At 32.0% G+C, this 21,281-nt stretch overlaps 1 protein-coding gene across 2 annotated transcripts in view; it reads left to right on the forward strand.

The window, feature by feature from the left end:
• The first annotated feature begins 4,048 nt into the window (after positions 1-4,048).
• Positions 4,049-21,281, forward strand: part of LOC114340216 (DDB1- and CUL4-associated factor 7) — a 39,331-nt gene continuing 22,098 nt past the window's right edge. The window contains exons 1-4 of one of the 2 annotated variants that reach the window (XM_028290935.1): positions 4,049-4,281; positions 4,337-4,625; positions 8,684-8,873; positions 15,341-15,616. In XM_028290935.1, the coding sequence (XP_028146736.1) occupies positions 4,339-4,625; positions 8,684-8,873; positions 15,341-15,616 (753 nt within the window). In that variant the 5' untranslated portion in view covers positions 4,049-4,281; positions 4,337-4,338. The remainder of the gene's footprint in view (positions 4,282-4,336; positions 4,626-8,683; positions 8,874-15,340; positions 15,617-21,281) is intronic. The other variant, XM_028290936.2, reaches the window with a different exon arrangement.

A 21,281-nucleotide genomic window follows, 5' to 3' on the forward strand; every position in this document is an offset into this window, starting at 1 on the left:
GTCTAAAAGCGTGGTTATTTTGTTGAAAAAATGAACATAATTACTGCCAAATAACTCGAAAAGTATTAACTTAGTGAAAAAACTCTATAGAACAAAAGTTACTTAAAATTATCCAGTTTATCGATTTCCTGACTTTCTTTGGACGAATATTTTTTCACCCCCAAGAGGGGGTGAAAACAACCCCCAGGGCAAAAGCACATATCGGCACAATATCACTTTTTTTCTTTGACGTGTTAGCTAGGTGTATGCCAAATTTCATGTCAATCCAAGCGGTTCTTTAAAATTTAGATGTTTTGCAATAGTTTACCATTAGAACGGACTAATTGATTTTTATTGTCTTACAACATAGTACTAATAGGGGTCATCCATAAACTACGTCGTTGAAAAGAGGGAGGGGGCTTGCTTATTACGACGGAGTACGACAGGGGGAGGGGGTATGAGTGCCCATTCGACGTCGTTTAATATATTGGTGTATTTAAATTTGTCGCTATTGTGTCTATAAAAATAATTTTTTACTAGCTTCTACCAGCATTAAAGTATCAGATATTGATATAAAAACGTATAGTTTTTGATATAAAATTGAAATTAAAACAAAACGTTTACGAATAAATATACCATTGTTAAAATTAAAAAGAATAATTCTATTATAGATACTTTTATCGCATACTTTTCATTTCGTTTTTATCAGTTACGGCGTTAAAATAATATTAGGGAGCACTTTTGTACAGGACAACAAACAATAAGACATTGTTCTTTTGGTTTAAACAATCGCTTCTATATACATAACAACGTCTGGAAGCAAAAAAATATTAAATTGTTAGTTCATTTATGTGCTGCATACTGTGTGAAACAACAGTTCTGAAAGAACGAATAGAAATAAAATATTGTTTTCTATTGAGTTAGTAAGTCGTATTTATACTTTAGAAGAAATGGAATCGAAATCAAAACAAAATAAATATAAAGATTTATATCATGCAGTTAAGAAAGCATATCCCGCCAAATCTTGGTCCAATGTTATTTAAATTCATTCATTTTTTTCGAATACTAAGAAAACTAATAAAGATTTTTGAAAAATTTAAACGCAGATTGAAAGACTGCATTATTTCCGAGGGCCAAAAGTTCCTGAAAACATCTATAATGTTTATTTTAATAAGTTACAGGGGTGAAAAAAAAAGAGAAAATTTTGTCTGATTTTTCATTTCAAATATTTCATTCAAAAGAATCCTTTTGTTTATTCTAAGGGACTTTCAACCCTCGGTAATAATGTAATCTTTTATTCTGCGTTTCAACTTTTCAAATATATTTATTAGTTTTCTCAGGATTTGAAAAAAAATAATACCTTTATATATAGCATTGGACCAAGATTTTACTCCTACCCCCTCATATTTGATTAAAAAAACAGAAAGGGAGGTCGTGAGTTGCAACGACGACGTCGACATGTGGAGGGGGTCGTCTCTAAATGACGAATTACGACGGAAGGGGGAGGGTATTAAAAAGTTCAAATCTTTTACGACGTAGTTTATGGATGCTCCCTAATTACCATATCATGAAAATGTGTGAGATAGAAATTGAAATATTCAGAACTCAATTTGTATTGAAGTGAGGCTGAAGGTAAATGGAATGATGATGATAGTGCGAATGATTGACAAAAAGTGAATATACACGAAAATACTGTTAAGTGTTCAAGGAAACTTATAAAAATATTCCGAAAAAAATTAGTAAGGATAAAAATAAATTTAGAAGGAAGGAGCTGGTATTGTCTACTAAAAAACAGAAACTGCTCTCTACTAGATACCTATTATGAGAAGTAAACATTAAAAATCTGAGAGGCCTTTGAACACTACCACCATATAGATTGATGTCTACGCATAATCTGTAATATTGCTAAGTGTTCAAAAAATACAATACTCGAGGAATAAAACAAAATTAGTACCACCTAAATAAGAAGTTAATAAGATAAATAAGAAAGCATAATAAGACATGTAGTGGATATAACATGAAGAGACTATTATAGACATCATTCCAATGGAAAACATAAGAGTTTAACAAAAGTTGTACTTAGAGCTGTAAGTACAGCTTACAGTTGTAGATGAATATGTAGGGGCTAGACATAAGAAACAAGGATTTCATTAGCAACATTTATATTTCAGTTCCCACAAACATATTTTAGTCAACGAGAGAAAGCCTACAACACAGTTCCTAGACAAGAGCTGTGGAAATGTATGAGAGAGAAATAGGTCCCTGAGAAGTACGTAAGGCTCGTGAAGGATATTATATAAGGGAGCGTCACCAGAATTAGGACTTGTGTCGGGTTGACCGAAAATTTTCCAGTGACGGTTGGTTTACATTAAGGCCCTTCACTGACTCCCTACCTATTTAATCTTGTTTTGGATGTGCTGACAGAGAAGGAAAAGGAAGAGTCTCCTTGGTCGATGCTCTTTGCTGATGATGTGTTAATAAAGGAGAGCAAAGAAATGTTGGAGAAAAAATTGATGGGATGGAGAAGGGCTAGAGGGAAGACTTACGGGTAGTAGGTCGAAAACGAAGCATATGTGTTAAGGAGGAGGAGGAATGGTTGGGGAAATAGAATTGCTTGGAGAAAAACTAGAACGAGTAGGAGAATTTAAATAACTTGACTCGTACATATAATGAGCAATGGGACACTAGATCTAAAAATTGCCCACAAAATGAGTGGGGTACACTGTGAACTGTGATCAAAAAATCGGGGAAGGGCTGAAAGGAAAGGTATACAAGAATGTGGTGAGGTTTGCGTTGGTATACAGCGGTGAAGAGTGGCATATAAAGAAGATGGAGATAGCTGAAATGAAAATATTATGGTGGATGCTGAGTAATACTAGACGAGAGAGGATCAGTAACGATTTGATTTGGGAAAGAGCCGGGGTAATTCAGTTTCAAAAAAGATTCAAGAACAGGGACTTCAATGGTTTGGCCACGTTAGACGTAGAAATGAAAACTATGTGGGATGAAAGATAGAACTATTAGGAATTGATGGAAGGTGAGGAAGAGGGATACAAAGAAAATATTAAGTGAGCAATACTACTTGGTTTATAAAGCAGCAGTAGGCAAGTATAGGTGGTAAATTCTACCAATAAAAAGAATCTGTTTAGTTTAATTACATGTAGAGTAATCTCTATTAACTGTATTAGCTAGGGTTCTTGCTCTTATTCCGAAAGGTCAGTATGTTAATGAAGGGAATTAAAACAAGACTTGAAAAGATCAAGGATTTCAAATTAAACGTGAAATGAATCTTACTGCAGAAATTTAATATGGAAATGATTACAATTTAATTTTTTTGAAGACTGAAGGTGCTAGTTAATATAAAGCAAATTAACCCTTAAACGCCCAAGGGTGGGTAAAAAATGTCCACCTAATGCGTATTCCCTTGTAATATATTTATTACGTGTTTAAATTTTTTTTAAAAAATATTTATTGTTAAAAAGAGAGCCCTTTATCGAATGTTAATTTGGTTCTACCGATATTTTTGAAAATAAAAGTAAAAATCTTGAGTTAAATATAGGTGGGCATAAGAAGTACACCCTTGGTAAAACTTGTTACTAAATCTACATAATTATCCGCCAATGAGGAGGTTGAAAGGAAGAATGTGGAGAAAATCGACAAATCTGAATTACTGGCTTTTACTGCTATGTTAATTTTGATGTACATTGTAATTTTGTTGTAGGGTTTGTAAATTGTTTATATTAATATTTTAGAAGATGCTGTGTTTATTAACCATAGGATTATTAAGTTTAATCCATTTCCAACAACTCTCAATAAATATATTAGCTATTTTCGAGGTGGACATTTTTTACCCACCCTTGGGCGTACATGGAACCTAAAAAAGGTTGGGCGTTTAAGGGTTAATAGAGCAAATAAGATATTATCGAGTAAACAAGTAAAAAATTGTTATAAAATATAGATCCTAAAGAAATGAATTAACTATATAAGATGATCTGAGAGTCTCGATATGATCTTTTAACTTCACTAATTTTAAACAATGTTAAAACATGAGTTGTAGGTCCGAGTATTAGAGGAGGTTACAAAGATGTATTGAGAATACTATTTTTATTTTCGAATATCGTGAATGCCAGAGACAAATGGCTGGATCTGGCAACTGAGCATCGGGATTACTGACAGGTTGTGAAAAATTTCTTATGTCATGTGCCATTTGTCAAGTTCAAGCCGACTTTATTATAAACAAATAATATTGGTTTTATAAATAACAAGAATTTCAAATACATTCCAGAAACCAAGTATTTTCAAGTAAGTAGACTGTATATTATACTTATAAAATATTTACTTCTCCTTTACTTTTTAGAAATGGCCCATTCAGGGGTTGTCCCTGGGGGAAAACGTAAAGAAATTTACAAATATATAGCCCCATGGCCTCTTTATAGTATGAACTGGTCTGTACGACCTGACAAAAGGTTTCGGCTGGCTCTTGGAAGTTTTGTAGAAGAGTATAACAACAAAGTTCAAGTAGTTTCATTAGATGAAGACAGTAGCGAGTTTTCTGCAAAAAGCACCTTTGATCATCCATATCCAACCACTAAAATCATGTGGATACCCGACAGTAAAGGAATTTTTCCTGATCTCTTGGCAACTAGGTAATAGATTTAAGTTAATGCGTGTAATCAAACTTTATAAATAATGTTCTTGAAACTTTTGTTGCACATCTTGAACAAGCACCACTAGGCTGCTACCAGGAAGTTAAATTGTTCATTTCGTAACACAGTACTACTGACGCCAAGTATTGGAAGGTGCTCCAATAACCAATATTTACGAGTTCTAAAGAGTAACAACTCTATAATAAGGTTCTGTGAATATGTCAAGTACATGCTTTGTCATAAAACAGTAATTAGTTTAGTTCCAAAGTGTGACAATTCGAGTTGTTACCCTGTTTTCTCGTGACTAATGATTCCTGACTTACCTATTACACTTTGGAACTGGTGTAGAGATTTGTTATCACTGTTTTTCATAACCAACAAGTTAGCTACACCTAATCAGACTGGTCAGTTGCCCGTCCATTAAATTTTGAATCAATACTAAAAATAGTGCTTGAAATATAAAATAAAGTGATCATAGTTTAGCTGGAATCCTTTGGTCACATGGGATACCCTGAAAATATCAAGGATTTCAAATTAAACGTAATTTTCATATTTTATAATAAAATTAATTTTACATCTGATCATTCAGGAAAAGATCCAAGAAAATCATGGCTTAAAAAAGGCAATGGTATGAAAAATCAACCACATGATTGTTCAAAATTGATGTCAATAAAGTCGAGAATTGGCCAATACAGTAGCTGGTAGCCAAGATGATATCCAACCATCGATAACAGTCATGGAACTATGGTCTGTTTATAAACCAAGAGGAGTAATTCTAATTTACCGCGCTGAGATGCTTGTTTGTAATTGGTCCAACCTCAGGGGCGCTATTCTTGACCACTCATAAGTACAAATGTCATTCGCAAGACTGAACGATGTGAACAAAATAGAGTTTTCTGTATTCTTGAGCACTCGCAACATTGCGAACCTTCCAAACTCAGTACGAGTGCTTATAATCATTCGCATCATCTTCGCAAGTGAAGATTGTAATGTTTTATGTTTATTTTTAAATGTAATTTGGAGATTGTATAATATATTTAATTGTTGCTGTGACTTTTAGGTAGAATAATAATTGGTGCGATAAGTTATTATATAATTTTATTCATTCATTAATAGGGGAGTGCAATTAGAATTAAAACATGCATTGTTTCGGAATAATTAAAACAAGCTTATATTTTTCTAAAACTGTTCTTGTTAGTTTATAGACATGTTAAAGTAAAAAGTTCTACTCGCAGATTTGGCTGCTAATTGTTTATTAATTGTTTAAGCAATAACAATTGTTTTGTATAAATAATTTTAAAAATATCGTTGAATTCATCATTTTACTTTGATCAAATATGATATGTTCCTATTTTGTTTTTGCTTATGCTAAATCCGAATATGGCATTACAATTTAAAAATTCTTATACAGTATGTTTGCGTAGCTAGGAAGCACATGGAAAACTTTTTTATTATCAATTTTACGAAAAAAAGTTATTCTTCATAAAATACTCTGGATAGTCAAAAATCTAAAACTCAATCACCAGATATCAAATTTTATCAATTTTATATGAGTTAGGTCAAAAATATGAATTTTTTTAAAGAGTAAAGTACCTTTTTATTCCAGAATATCAAAAAATGTGATTATGAAATTATGAAATGTGATTATGAAAAGTTGTGTGAAATTAAAAACTGTTTTAATATACAATTATTGCTGTTACAAAATCTCGTGAACCTAATTCATTCATTTGGTGACGTCAATATACGAACGAAACAATTGAATCCGACATTACTGAAAATATCAGGGTGTAGATGGGACCATGTCGCGCAATTCCCAGCAAATAAAATAGTGGTATGTTTTTAGGCTTCATTTTATTTCGGTTATACATGCGCATTTTCAAGGTTCACGAGGTTTTGCACCAACTCTACATTATTCTAATCGAAAAAAAAATTCAATTTTTTCTCAAATTACGGATACCCATCATCATTTTATTACAATTATTGTAACTATTTTATTATCAATTTTACGAAAAAAAGTTATTCTTCGTAAAATGCTCTACGTGTTCTAAAATCTATGATACAACTATCAGATATCAAACATTTTCAGTTTTATACGAGGTATATAAAAATATGAATTTTTGTTAAGAGTCAAGTGCCTTTATTATTCACAATATTTTAATTAGAAGGATGTAGTTGAACACTGAAACATATTTTGTAATTCCACACAACTTTTCTTTATAACAATTTTCGATATTGTGAAATATAAAGGTACTTTACTCTTGAGTGAAATTCATATTTTTTGACATACCTCGTATAAAATTAATAAAATTTTATATTTGATGGTTGCATCTTAGATTATATACGTTGCTGAGTATTTTATAAAGAATAACCTTTTTTTCGTAAGACTGATAATAAAAAATTTATCAATGGGTTCCAACTTACACAGACATACTGTATAAGAGCTAAAAAAAAATTTTTTTGTTGAACATTTATTATTGTTGAAGCTTATTATTAAATGTATTTTAGATAAGTTTTACAGAAAAAAGTTTTGATCACTTTGTATAAACATTTTTTAGCTGGCAATTTTCGGTTTTTGTATTACATTTTTGTTATCTTTCTTAATTTTCTCAAAAATAAATACTTTATTTTATTTCTAAAGTAAAATAATTTAGTGCATTTTAAAGACTACATCCTGAGCTTTAAAAAAACACTTATAAAACTGTAATAGATCTGTTGAAAATTGAGTAATACCGTCAAAAAGTGGTGTTAATTCTGTAAAACTATGAAGTTTTCAAAAATTACATTTTTTGAGACGTCATATCATTTGAATTAAATATTTGAGATTTTTTTTTGAATGAAACATCGTTTAGTAAGATAATTGAAAGGTAATTTGTGTAAAATTGAGAGTTTTATAAGAAAAATTGTATTAGTTACACATTTTTAAATCATTTTTAAACAAAATTCATGTAAGTCTCACTTTCAGCCCACACCGTACTTATACCCATACATTTTGTTTCTTTTTATTATAATTCTAAGATAGCTTGAGTATTCTTCTTTCATGTTCAATTTGTAAAATTTCATTTGATCGATTAGTTAAAGAATTACATTAAAATAACTCAACTGTGCACTTTGCCGTACGCTAGTTTACAGTATGCCAATGTTTGTGAGAAGGTTGACTTTAGCGTTGTAAATAAAAAATTATAGAAGCTACAGATTTAATTTTAGAAAAATCTTTATATAAGGTTTTTTTAAGGCGTGAACAATGCGAACGGTCGCTTGTTTCTGCGAACGGTGGTCAATAATACCATTTTTAGGAAATGTTCGCAAATCAATCCTTCGCATCTTACGTATACGCGCTAATTGCGAGTGATGTCGAGAATAGCGAGCCAGGCAAGTTTACTCCACTGTTATTAAATTTTGACATTCATGATTAATGACATTTATGAAATGTTGACACTTCTGATATTTCATAGGTTAATTAAGTTATATCGGCGATTTTTTGTGTTTTATATGTTATCCCTTTAATTTTTAGATTTTTAGTCTACTTTTATATAAAAAGGAGTTGTTTTTAAAACCCTTTAGTGACGTATTAGTATAATATAATACGAATGGATTACCATTGAAGGCCGATATGATCAACTAAAAAAGAAGATGTATTTAGTGATTTTTCTAGTGACTTTCTTGGGTGTGAATCTGTCTTTTTAGTTTACTCCTCTTGGTTTAAAGACAAACTATAGAAGAAGATCATAGCTTGTGAGACAAACCTCTCTGTTCATGTTATTGAGTCATTATTGCTAGCTGTATGGCTAGTTCCTCAAAAAAAAAATATCTGTTTTGGACCAAGATTTTGAAGAAATGTTATGAACTGGTATGAGATTGTTAATGATGCTAGTGATACTGATATCTTTCAGGATCCTGTTGATTCCAATCATGAGAGTAATTTAGAGTTATGGACGGAATGGAAATAATTAATAATGAAAGTTAAGATGAAAATATCAATGACAAGAAATAAAAGTGTGACCTTTCCTGTTAAAGGTTAATAGTAATGATATCATTCTAAAGCCGTATTTCATTTTCAGTGGAGATTATTTGAGGGTTTGGAGAGCAGGAGAGCCAGACACAAGACTAGAGTGTGTCTTAAACAATAATAAAAATTCCGATTTTTGTGCACCATTAACTAGTTTCGATTGGAATGAAGTAGATCCAAACTTAGTTGGTACATCTTCCATTGACACAACTTGTACTATTTGGGGACTTGAAACTGGCCAAGTAAGTTTTTCTATGAGTAAATAGTAATAATATGATAATTATTTGTAGTATGTATTATTTTTTATTTGAATTTTTAACAAAATATACTTTTAACACCTTCACTGCCTTAGTGAAAAATTAGTTGAATAGATTAGTAAGTCAAATGAGTCAGGGACTGCAATTCGAATTATTTATCCTCTGCGCTTTTTAAGATGTAAAAATAAAGCAGAACAGAGTGGAAAAATACTCGACAAGGAAATCTATAATTGCATTCACAAGTTGTCATTCACAGTGATAATAGTCTTTAGTGAACTAGTTCCTTTTATACCCACAAAAGTGAATAAAAATATAAACAAAATGTAAAGATGATTCAGTTTTGATTACAGAACAGGGCCTCCACTATGTGCTTATACATATTTCGATTTTAACTTAATCTCATCAGAGCACCTGTGTAGAGGCACTGAACTAGAATCAAATCATTTCATCCTTTTGGTGTAATTTTTAAAATAACTACCAAAGATGCAACTATGCCCTATTCCACGAATAGACAACCCTCTGGGATTATCTCAACAACGTATATTTTGCTGTGTAAAATAATAATAATAGCGTTTATTGTCCAACAGAATCCATTTACAGGACAAAATATTACACAAAAAAATTAAATGAAATATTAGTAATTCATAGGTACCAGTAACACATCAAAAATTTTACAAAACTAAATTTGAACGTAAAGAAATAAATTATTAATCACCTAGGTAGATCTTGGCCATAGAAATAAGTTGCTTTAAACTGCAGTTAAATATATCGCAGTAAATACTTAAGGCATTATAATAGCTGCACATGACGAATATAGGAGAATTCAACATAAGGTTAGTTCTAGCTTGTGTATTTCTGAATGTAATCGAATTTCTTACTGGATAAAACGGAACGTTAAAATTGATTTGTCGAAGGATATCAGGGCTGTCAATGAGATTATGTGGTAGCTTGTACAGGAATACCAGGGAGGCATTAATTCGTCTAGATTCTAAATATACTACGTCCAAACCGCTACATAACTCTTTATTGCTGATACCCCTCCTAGGATATATACCATTAATTTTGAAAAACAAAAATTTTAAAAATTTACGCTGTACCCCTTCTATAATTTGGATATGTACATCATAAAATGGTGACCAAATGATAGAGGCATATTCCAGTTTACAGCGTACAAAAGTGTAAAACAATAATTTAATGGCCTTAGTATTAGTGAGATTTCGACTATTTCTAATTATAAATCCATAAGATATAAGTGCTTCTTTAACCTTTATATTAACATGTTCAACAAAAGTGAGTTTGTGATCAAATATAACTCCATGGTCTTTAATTTTATTCAAACGTTCCAGTTCATTGTCATCAATAATATAAGGATGGTATATAGTAGACTGTTTCCTGGAATAACTAACTACTTTGCACTTATTGGCATTAAGATTCAGATGATTTTCCTTACACCATTCATGTACGCGGTTCAGTTCACTGTGCAGAAAATGACCATCGTTAAGGTGATGATGTCAGCATCAGAGCAGGGTGGATATTTATGACTAAAATTTTTATAAACTGGAATATACTTATTAAACGAAGAAAACATTTTATCATAAAAATTACTTAAAATTACATTAACGTCATTAGTAGTATCCAGAAAATTCCAATCCGTTTCGTAAAGTTCTCGATATAAAGCAGGAAAATTTGCTTTTTTAAAGTTATAAGTTATTTGCTCAGAACCATACCTAAATTTAGGCTCTTTTACAAATATATCCGTAAATGTAATTTGAAGAGCTTGGTGATGAGAGTCTTCATAGACCAAAGGTGAGTCATCATGCTTCACTTCCCAACTGAAATGAGATAAGACTAAATCTAGCAGTCTACCCAAATGATTAACAACATTGTTAAATTGTCCAAGGCCAGTAGAGCCCGCAAAACTTAAAACTACAGAATTTTGGAAATCAGACATATCATATCAATGAACTTTGGAACATTAAAATCGCCTAGTAATATGGAGTTATTATATAAATAATCAAGTTGCCGTAAACAATCGAAAAAATATTCAAAGTCAACTAAACTTAACCTATCCTATATGATTAGACCAATTAGTGGAAATTAAGCGTCGAAAGCCGTAATATCCAATATTTCGGATTTTATGAAGTCTTTTAACGCAAGCACTACACCACCACCCTTCACCTTATCCACCACATGGAATTTTCGGTCCTTTCTATATACGACATAATTATTCGGAAAGAGTTCCATGCTCGAAACATCACCGTGCAACCACGTTTCACTTAATGCTATGATGTCGAATTCACAATCACTAACGTTAGCATTAAATAATGCAACTTTGCTATTTAGACCACGTACATTTTGGTAGTAACATGTAAGTTCAACGTGTTGGGATTTACTTGATTTGGATTTACTTGGATTATAGAGCTTAAGATCGTTAATAACATTATTCTTGTACAATAGTTTTTTGAATTCACAATTTTAGGCACCCCTTTAACATATTTGATAGTGATGTCAGCTTCCCCCTTATTAAGTCGTATCAGCTAACTCAGATCTTACAATGGAAAGATGTGAACGTTGTTGAATAGTCAAATCAGATCTTAACTGCACGTTGTTATGAATAGTGGAATGAAGTTTATGCTTATTTTTTAAAATATTAGTAACATCATCAGAATCCAAAATTATTTTAATAGGTCTAGTTCTATCGTTATTAGTATTAATTTTACCGATTCTGAAAGTTGTCTTGATGTTAAAATTATCTGATATGGATTTTAAAATCGTAACAACTTTATCCTGATCCATTTTAGACTTGTCCACTTGGGAAGCAGCATCAGATTCAGGCAAATTATAAACAATTAGATTTTTAGATCGTTGACGACGATCTTCTATTTCAGTTAAGAATGAGTCGATGTTCATGGAAGCAGGATTTGTCACTTGCTGTATCTTATTGGTAAGGAATGAGGCGTTATAACAATCCGTATTGATTGATGAATTGGGCAATTGAGTTCCATTTGAAGAGAGAATATCCTCTATCTTAATAATTATTTGTTCTAACGCAATTAAATTTCCTTTGGATTCAGATGATTTGTTATGTATTTCAACTTCCAAGTCACTTACACGCTTAATTATGTCAATAATGTTGATTAAATTGTCCCTGCAGTTACGACAATAGAATGGTAAAACCCGTGAAACCATTACCACTACTCTAATTTCAGATGCTGATAAATTGGAGCACTTTTTACAATATATTTTCTTGCATAAATCACATGGAAAACCAAATGTATCATTTTTGCTCTCCTTGAAGACACAATCAATATTGCATTTAGCACACTTTCCATCTGGTGACATGTTGATAATGTAAAATGATAAAACTGGAAATTTATTTTAGGCACACCACTGGTTTTAAATCCAAACAATTAATTGATGACTGGCCACAATAGACTTGATTTATAAGTGATAAACCAGTATGAACAACAAAAAGTTGTATACAAACTGATATTCAGATACACTAATTGATATGAAAAAAAATATAAGAAATTTTAAAATGGAACTTTAAATGCATAAAACACTACTTTTCCATGAGTAACATGCATCAAAATTATAATCACTGGATAGTATGAGCAAAACACTACGGATTGATATCCAGTACAAAATTTTCCAAGCAGAATTGACTAAAAAAAACTAACTTTTTGTAGGAGCACAATTTAAATGCTGTTAACTATGATGACGACGAAAATAAGAAGAATGAAAGTAAATTGAAAATTACATTGCTGTTTATTGGAATAATTATTAGAGCCATTTACTTTCGTACTTCCTATGTTGTACACTAAAATATTTGTAGTCGCGATAATCCAAGAGAGTCGTATATTCGTGGAATGACCCATATATATATGAATATATGAATTGTAAGTCAAATGAGGCTGGAACTAAAATTATTAATTATCAAATTATTTATCCTCTGTACTTTTTAAGAAGGAAAAATAAAGGAAAACAGTCCTAATATAATAATTAAATCTGTGATAAGAAATATCCATGCTGGCACTCCTCTGAGCTGAAGAAGTTGCTTCACGAGAAGAAATCGGCGCACAAGATATACAAGAGCACAAGGTATCCAGAAAGTTATGTAGCATGTAGTAACTTAAGAACTAGATGTAAATTTTTATCAAGAGAGTGTTATGCCGATTACATTCAACGCACCAAACATTATATTATTAATAACGTTAAATCCTTTTGGAAATTTGTAAATAGTAAAAGGGAAAATAACGCTATACCTAATATGTACAATGACTCTTGGAGATCGTACTGCCTTCAATGAAACTGATATTGTTAATCTTTTTTCTAATCAATTGTCTTCCGTCTATACAAACCAATCCTTACATCCGCATGTAACCCAGATTTCCCCTTTGGTTAATGTGTCTAATTATCACATTGAAATTTCAAAAATCTACGAAAAACTGTCTGAACTTAATACCAACAAAGGTCCTGGTCCTGATGGAATTCCCCCTACTTTCCTTAAAACATTCAGCTTCATTCTATCGCGTCCAACAATTTGGATTTACATCCAAAAAATCAGCAGAATTGGGCCTCATAATCATAACATATGTTGATTTTTTTTTGACAGATGCTCTTGAGAGGGGTTTATAAGTTGACACTGTGTATACTGACTTTTCCAAAGCTTTCGACAAAGTTAATCATGAGATCTTGATTCATAAACTTTATTTATACGGAGTTGGTGGCCTTATATTGAAGTGGCTCAAGAGCTATCTTACGCAAAGATCGCAAATTGTCAGGGTTAATCATTACTATTCTCATACCATCTCTGTTACCTCAGGTGTACCATAAGGATCACACTTTGGACCTCTGTTGTTTAATATATTTATTAATGATCTAATACCCTGTTTCCAAGTAAGTGAAACTTTGTTATTCGCTGATGATTTAAAATGTTTTAAAATAATCACATGTGAGGCTGATTCACTTAGTCTACAAGGTGATATTGATCGCCTATCTAACTGGTGTATGCAAAATGGTATGTATGTATTTCATCCAATCATCTTCGAATATAGTATAAATAATCTGACCTTACATTCTGCCTCTGAAACTAAGGATCTAGGTGTGATCCTTGACTCCGCCCTTAGCTATAAATGACACATTTCTAGTGCAATACAGAAATCTATGAAGATGCTTGGCTTTATAAAAACCAAAGACTTTACTAACATCTCAGCTATTAAATCCCTCTATTTCTCCCTGGTTAGATCTCATTTTGATTACTGTTCCACGATTTGGTCCCCTATTACTTTACTCATAAACTGAAACTTGAGGCTGTCCAACACAATTTTCTGAGATATACTGCCACTAAGATGCATGTATACTACGACTATTCTGCAATAGAGCGCATACTTACCTCCTCTTGAGGTACGCAGAAAACAAAGAGACTTAATAATTTTATTTAAAATTATCAACGGGCTGTGTAACTGCCCCGAGCTTCTTTCCAAAATATCTCTATTTGTCCCCAGTCGACTAGGCAGGTGCAAACCTTTTATGTTTCTTTTCATAGATTCAATTATTCTTACAACACATTTATTCCTAGAACTCTTCGATTAGCTAACTCATTAAATAACCTCGAAATTTTTAATACATCAGTTTCCCGCTTTAAAAATCATATTTATTCCCTAACTTTTTAATACTTTCGGCCAGAACTTTTGTATTGTGATTAGTGTTACATGACCTGTATGTATTAGATAACTCAAAACCGTTACACCTTGGAACATTTCTGAATTGATTTATGTGTTATCTTTTGTTTGTAATTGTACTGACCTATATGTTATCTTATTCTTTTTTTCTGTTTTGTTACTGCACTACTCATAGAATTATTTTTTCTCAAACCACTTTGTTATGTTATATTATGATAATTTAGAACACTGCAACATTTATATCTGAATAGGGCTTGCCCATGAATAAATAAATAACAGAGTGGTGAAATACTCGGCAAGAAAATCTATAATTGCATTCATGATCTGTCGTTCACGGTATCACCGTATCAACCTATCTGTTTTAAATTTTCCTTAAAAATGGGAATTATTTTATTATTTAACCGTTTTAGCTCCAGTGACGCGTACGCGCGTCCAAATATGACTATAGATCAGTGCCGTATGCGCTTACGCGTCCACGGTGACGTAAGCTTTCAAACAAAATTACATATTTCTGCTGGCATAGGCCCTAAGGCTGGAAGTATTACAGTGGTGCTGAAAGGGTTAAACATTATCTTGTTTAAGTGTTAGCAAGCTCATAAGAATGAAATTAAACTATTCTTAATATTACATTCCATACAAAATTACAAAACAGGAATTCACATCTTCTGTTTCAAATTGTATTGCATTATGAGTTAACATATGTTAAAAAATATTAAGTTTTAAGTACTGTCAGCTAACTATTTCAGTTAACTGTTTTGTTTATTTTAGGTAATGGGTAGAGTGAACCTAGTGTCAGGCCATGTAAAAACCCAGCTTATAGCCCACGATAAAGAAGTTTATGACATTGCATTTTCACGAGCAGGAGGTGGAAGAGATATGTTTGCTTCCGTAGGCGCTGATGGATCGGTTAGAATGTTTGATCTAAGACATTTGGAACACTCAACTATAATATATGAAGATCACACGCATACACCTTTATTGAGGCTTGCTTGGAACAAACAAGATCCCAACTATTTAGCTACCATAGCAATGGATGCTTGTGAGGTAAGTATTCTTTTTCTCTAAAATGTTGATTTCATTTGGCTAAATAAATTTATGTAACGTTGGGATATCACTCTAACGTCGGAGGGTTTATATAGACTTACTATAGCCAGTTTGTTGTTACCAGAAGTGGGATTGATTCCGCAAACTTCAATTTTTGGATTAAAATTATGATTAATAATTTACTGATTGTATATAATTTTATGTGAAATAAAAATTGCTACTCTCTCCTCCATAACCTTTATTACTATTTATTAACTGCAATGACGTTAAAGTTACGAAACTTAATACCTTTACTTCTGATTTTGATGTGAGTCTGTGTCGATACATTATTCAGTTTTTGAGGTAAAGCTGGTTGGTTTAAATCAGGTCCTGGTTGAACTAAGTTTGTGAAACTAGGATCACACTGTCTCATTATCATTCTTATCATGATTGTCCTCTAGAACAGACTTAGATGTAGAAGCGGCATATTCAAGAAGCTGTCGATTAACCCTTTTAAGGGCTGCTTCCCTCATGGGCCCAGAAATAGTTCGTTTTCTGTCTGGTTAACAATCAAATATGTGCGGGACAACACCTGACTTGATAATTTTGGGACCGCCCATAATCTTGAATTTATATAGTTATCCATGTCTTCTTCCAACTGCAACAAATAAATCTAACAATAAAACACTGAAAACGTTTGTTTTCTATACTTCCACAAAATTTATTACAACTATGTGACTACAGCTGTTTCGGCAGAGTGCCTTTCTCAAGTGATATATTTACAATGTGTTTGCCTTTTAAAGTCTTTAACTGAAGAGGTTGAGGAGTGGGGAGCTGTTTGTCTCGAGTTGGTCATTCAGAATTATATCTGTATTTTTCAATTTACTCGAGACAAACAGGTCCCCACTCCTCAACCTCTTCAGTTAAAGACTTAAAAAGGAAAACACATTGTAAATTATATCACTTGAGAAAGGCACTCTGCCGAAACAGCTGTAGTCACATAGTTGTAATAAATTTTGTGGAAGTATAGAAAAACAACGTTTTCAGTGTTTTATTGTTAGATAAAATGAACTTCCATCAAGTAACGGTCGAATTTATCAATTAGCAACAAATAAACAAGTTTAAGTAGGCACCTTTCATGAAACAACAACTACCTAATATTTTTTCTTGAAATAGAAAATGTCTTATTAGTATTAGGTACCTAATTAAATAAATACTCACATCGAAATGATTCTCACAGACATAAAGACCTTTGCTACTTTGTGAAATATCCTTTTTATCTCGCCTGCATGCCTTTGGCCATTTCAATCGACGTTTTTGGTTCTACTGATAGAGTAAAAAAATATTTGTTGGATGTTCTGACAGTTGTGCTTTGGCATTCCGGCACTATATAGTAATTATATTCCGCAGATTTGTTTTCCATTTTGATTAAGCATATTATACACTAAATACAATAATATAAACACCGAGCAAACAAGACAGTTATTCGACACGCACAACTAGCAATGGCAAAATGCATTCAATGCAATAGCTCACCGAACGGGCAAACGAGAACACAGTGGTTGGTGACGTCAGACCCCAGCTTGCGCTTTTGAAGTTGTTTGAAATGGAAATTTTGGGCGCGGAACTATTATCAGTTGTACGTACACTATTCATTTTTAAGACGTAATATTTTGCAAATAACATTTTTAAACATTAATTAACAATTTTATGCAAAAATATTATGTGCAAGTTCCCTATTGCATTTCTGATCCAAGAAAAATACCCCAAGACTGTATTTCACATTCATCCCACTACCGAAGAAGCCAAACCCACAGTACTGCAGCGAGTTCCTTCTGATAAGCCTTATGAGATGAGTCATACAGAAAAAGTCGTACATAGTCGAATATATACAAAGTGCGAAATCATCATCGGAGACGATCAGTAGTTTCATGCATGGGAACGAAAGAAGCCCCATTCAGTTTATTAGTTTTGGTCCAAAATGCTACAACCAACAGAAGGATCTATTGATATTCATCATAGACTTTTATAAAGCATTTGATAGAGTAAGACACGATCTATAGACCAGGGCGCATCTGTAAAAATATTAGTACATTTGGATGTTGAGGGGTGACTCATATTTTTTTGCAGAAATTGCTTGAAAATAACTCATATAATAATATTTGAGTTATCCTCCCACTCAAAAAGGTCCGGAACATTGGTTAATTAAATAATCAAAATGTCAAAAAATTAAGGATAAATTCGATTTTTTTCTTGGTTTTTTGATTATAGAGAAAAGTTGCACCGACATAAAAGTTGCGTAATTAAATTTCCTACAATATAGGATTAACTGAAAATTTTAAAAATTGTCACCCCTGTTGTAAAATAGCAATAATTTCGAAAAAACCATAAAAAACAAGTATTCGCATTTTACGTTTTTCAACCATTTATGCTACACTTAGAACCTTCATATTTCATCCAGAAAAACTTTATGATATGATAAAACAATACTGTAAATTTTTAATAGATTTTGCAAAATAAATTTTGCAATCCAGCTTTCGCAAAAAAAATCATTTTTTCAAAATGTTGCAGCACTGACAATCAAGCAGACAGCAAGTTGATTTTTTTTAATTATAAAAGAATACTGTACCTTTCATTTGCAATTTGCCAAATTAAAATCGGTTAACTACCACGGCGCACAGTGGGGCAAGAGACAACATAAGTTGGCATTAAATCATTGTCGATATATTATGGCCAATTTTTTTTTCAAATAATATAAGTTGTGTGTACATAAAAAAAACGATGTTTTTTCAAAGTTTTCTTCTTCTTCTCAATGTGCCTATCCGTGACGAATGTTGGCGATCATGATGGCAATCTTTATTTTATCTGCAGCAGCGCGGAAAAGCTGCACAGATGTTGTGTTAAAGCAGGTTCTGAAGTTCTTTAACCAGGATGGTCTTCTTCTTCCTGAGCCTCGCTTTACAAATATTTTCCCTTGAAGGATGGCTTGTTCAAAAAATGTTTTGCTCAAAATTTTCAAAGCTGAATGTCCGTAGTTACTACCGATATTGATTTAAATGATATTTGAAGTTTAGTCATTTTTATTTTATATCTTATTTATTTATTATTATCTAATATTATTTATATCTCAAAACAATTGTGTTAACATTATTTTTGAAAAATTGCTTAACCAAATTGTTCTTTAAAACCACTTACCGCATATTTATAAGAATAACATAACATTTTGTAGATAAAATATTGAAAAACTTAAACTACAGATCATCATCAGAATCATCAGATGTGACGTCAACATCTTGCACATTCGGAGATTTGAACATAATATATTATGCACTAATATGCAGTACTTCCACTGGCAGGTGTTCTAATTTCTTTCTTTTTATGTTTCTTTTGCTTATGATCAATGGATCACTACTAATCAACAAAAAGTGGAATACATCTTAATTTGTTTTGCATCTACTACACTTTCTTGAATTATTATGCTTGAATTATGCAAATAACGAAAAATTAGAATAGAGTGTTATTCAATTTAATTAGGTCAACATAACCTCACAAAAAATAAAATTATGAAAAAAGGAGCAAATATGAGCAAAATGTTAAAATGACTTTTTAAAGAATAATACTCAAGCTTTCAAAATATAACAAAATTAAAGTTGGATCAGTCTGGGAACACTAACAAATCACTTGCTATTTTTGATAAATGCATATTTTGATATTTTGTACAGGTAATTTTATACAATATATTATAAGAGACTGTATTTACTTAATTATTATATCACATCTGTAATAATATTGTCACTTTCCTGAAGATCAAATATCCGTAGTCAATTTTACTAGTAAATTAACTTTTCACTTGAAATAAGTGGATCAAACGTAAGTCGAATCACGTTATCGCGGCCTATGCATTGTTAACACGGGACCATGTTAACTATGACGCGTCGCAACTGGTGGAGGGGATTTAATGGGAAAAAAATGATGCCAAATCATACGCAGGATTGTGTACTATTTAATTAAAATGAATGCGACAGAAAATACTGCATTTAGTATTTTCATTTTATGCCAACTTTTTAGCTCTTCTCTCCCCACTGTGCGGCGTCAGGAATTTTTTTAAATAAACATTAATTTTTGGTGCTACTCGCAGGACAGCGGATACGTTCGCTCTGATTGGGCGTTCCAAGGACCTTTGATAATGATTGATAAATTCTAATTTTTAGTACATTTCGAAATAAATAAATAAATTTTTTTTATTGCAAAGTAAAAACACATACTGTCGATCGGATAGCTCAGTGCGACTAGCGGCTGACCCGCACTTCACTTCGCCGTGAGGTACGAGAGTTCAAGCCCAGCCCAGGCCATCGGAAAACAAAAAGGCTAACGCGTCAGTATAAAATTCTAAATATGAATCTGGCGCTTAGACTGGAATATGCGGGCATCTGATCGACCTATGAGGGAGCAGTACGGCAAGGGATAAGGGCTTGCGGCTCGGTGATATTCCCCCATAGATCCCTACCGAAGGGCGTTGACGCCTAAGAACGGTGTATATACATACAAAAACACATACTCTGTCCTTTGAAATATCACTTTTTTTAGCAAAAACTTTCTTTGTTCATATATTTTAACTTAGAAAATAAAAGTGTATTATATTTAAACATAATATGCAATTGTTTAAACAATTTTTCGCAAACAATAATCAAATTAGTTTGATTTTTGTGGAATTAAAATATGATCATACAACAAAATATAGAGTAAGAAAATATTATATTAGATAAAGATTGGAAGAAATTTTGTTTGAAATCAACTTGTGTGAATCGAACACCGCTGTCCTGCGCGTAGCACCAAAAATTAATGTTTATTTAAAAAAATTCCTAACGCCGTGGTAGTTAACCGATTTTAATTTTGCAAATTACAAATGGAAGGTACAGTATTCTTCTATTTGTAAAAAAAATTAACTTGCTATCTGCTTTATTTTCAGTCCTGCAACATTTTGAAAAAATGAATTTTTTTTGCGAAAGCTGGATTGCAAAATTTATTTTGAAAAATCTATTGAACCGATCTTAACTAAATTTACATTATTGTTTTATCGTATCATAAAGTTTTTCTGGGTTAAATATGAAGGTCCTATGCGAATACTTGTTTTTTATGTTTTTTTCGCAATTATTGCTATTTTGCAACAAGGGTAACAATTTTTAAAAAATTTAACCAATCTTATATTGTAGGAAATTTAATTACGCAACTTTTATTTTAGTGCAACTTTTCTCTGAAGTGAATATGTACTTTTGAAGTTATAATCAAAAAACGAAGAAAAAAATCGAATTTTTCCTTCATTTTTTGACATTTTGATTATTTAAACAATATTCCGGACCTTTTTGAGTGGCAGGATAACTCAATTATTAATATATGAAATAATTCTAAGCAATTTCTGCAAAAAAATCCTCTCAACGTCCATCTCAAAACAGATCCGCCCTGGACTACTACTACTAGAACGTTGGCAAGAAGTCGGTTTAGAAGGGAAGGATATCAAACTACTAAAAAGCTTGTACTGGAGCCAAAACGCCAGAGTTAGGATCGAAGGTTTCTCATCCGCAGAAGTAGAAATTAGGAGGGGAGTTAGTCAAGGATGTGTTTTGTCACCCCTGCCATTTTGGACATGAATCTTTATTCTGAGTTTCTATCTGAAGAGCCGCATGAG

The sequence above is a fragment of the Diabrotica virgifera genome, chromosome 2, assembly GCF_917563875.1.
Source record: "Diabrotica virgifera virgifera chromosome 2, PGI_DIABVI_V3a".
Taxonomy (NCBI): domain Eukaryota; kingdom Metazoa; phylum Arthropoda; class Insecta; order Coleoptera; family Chrysomelidae; genus Diabrotica; species Diabrotica virgifera.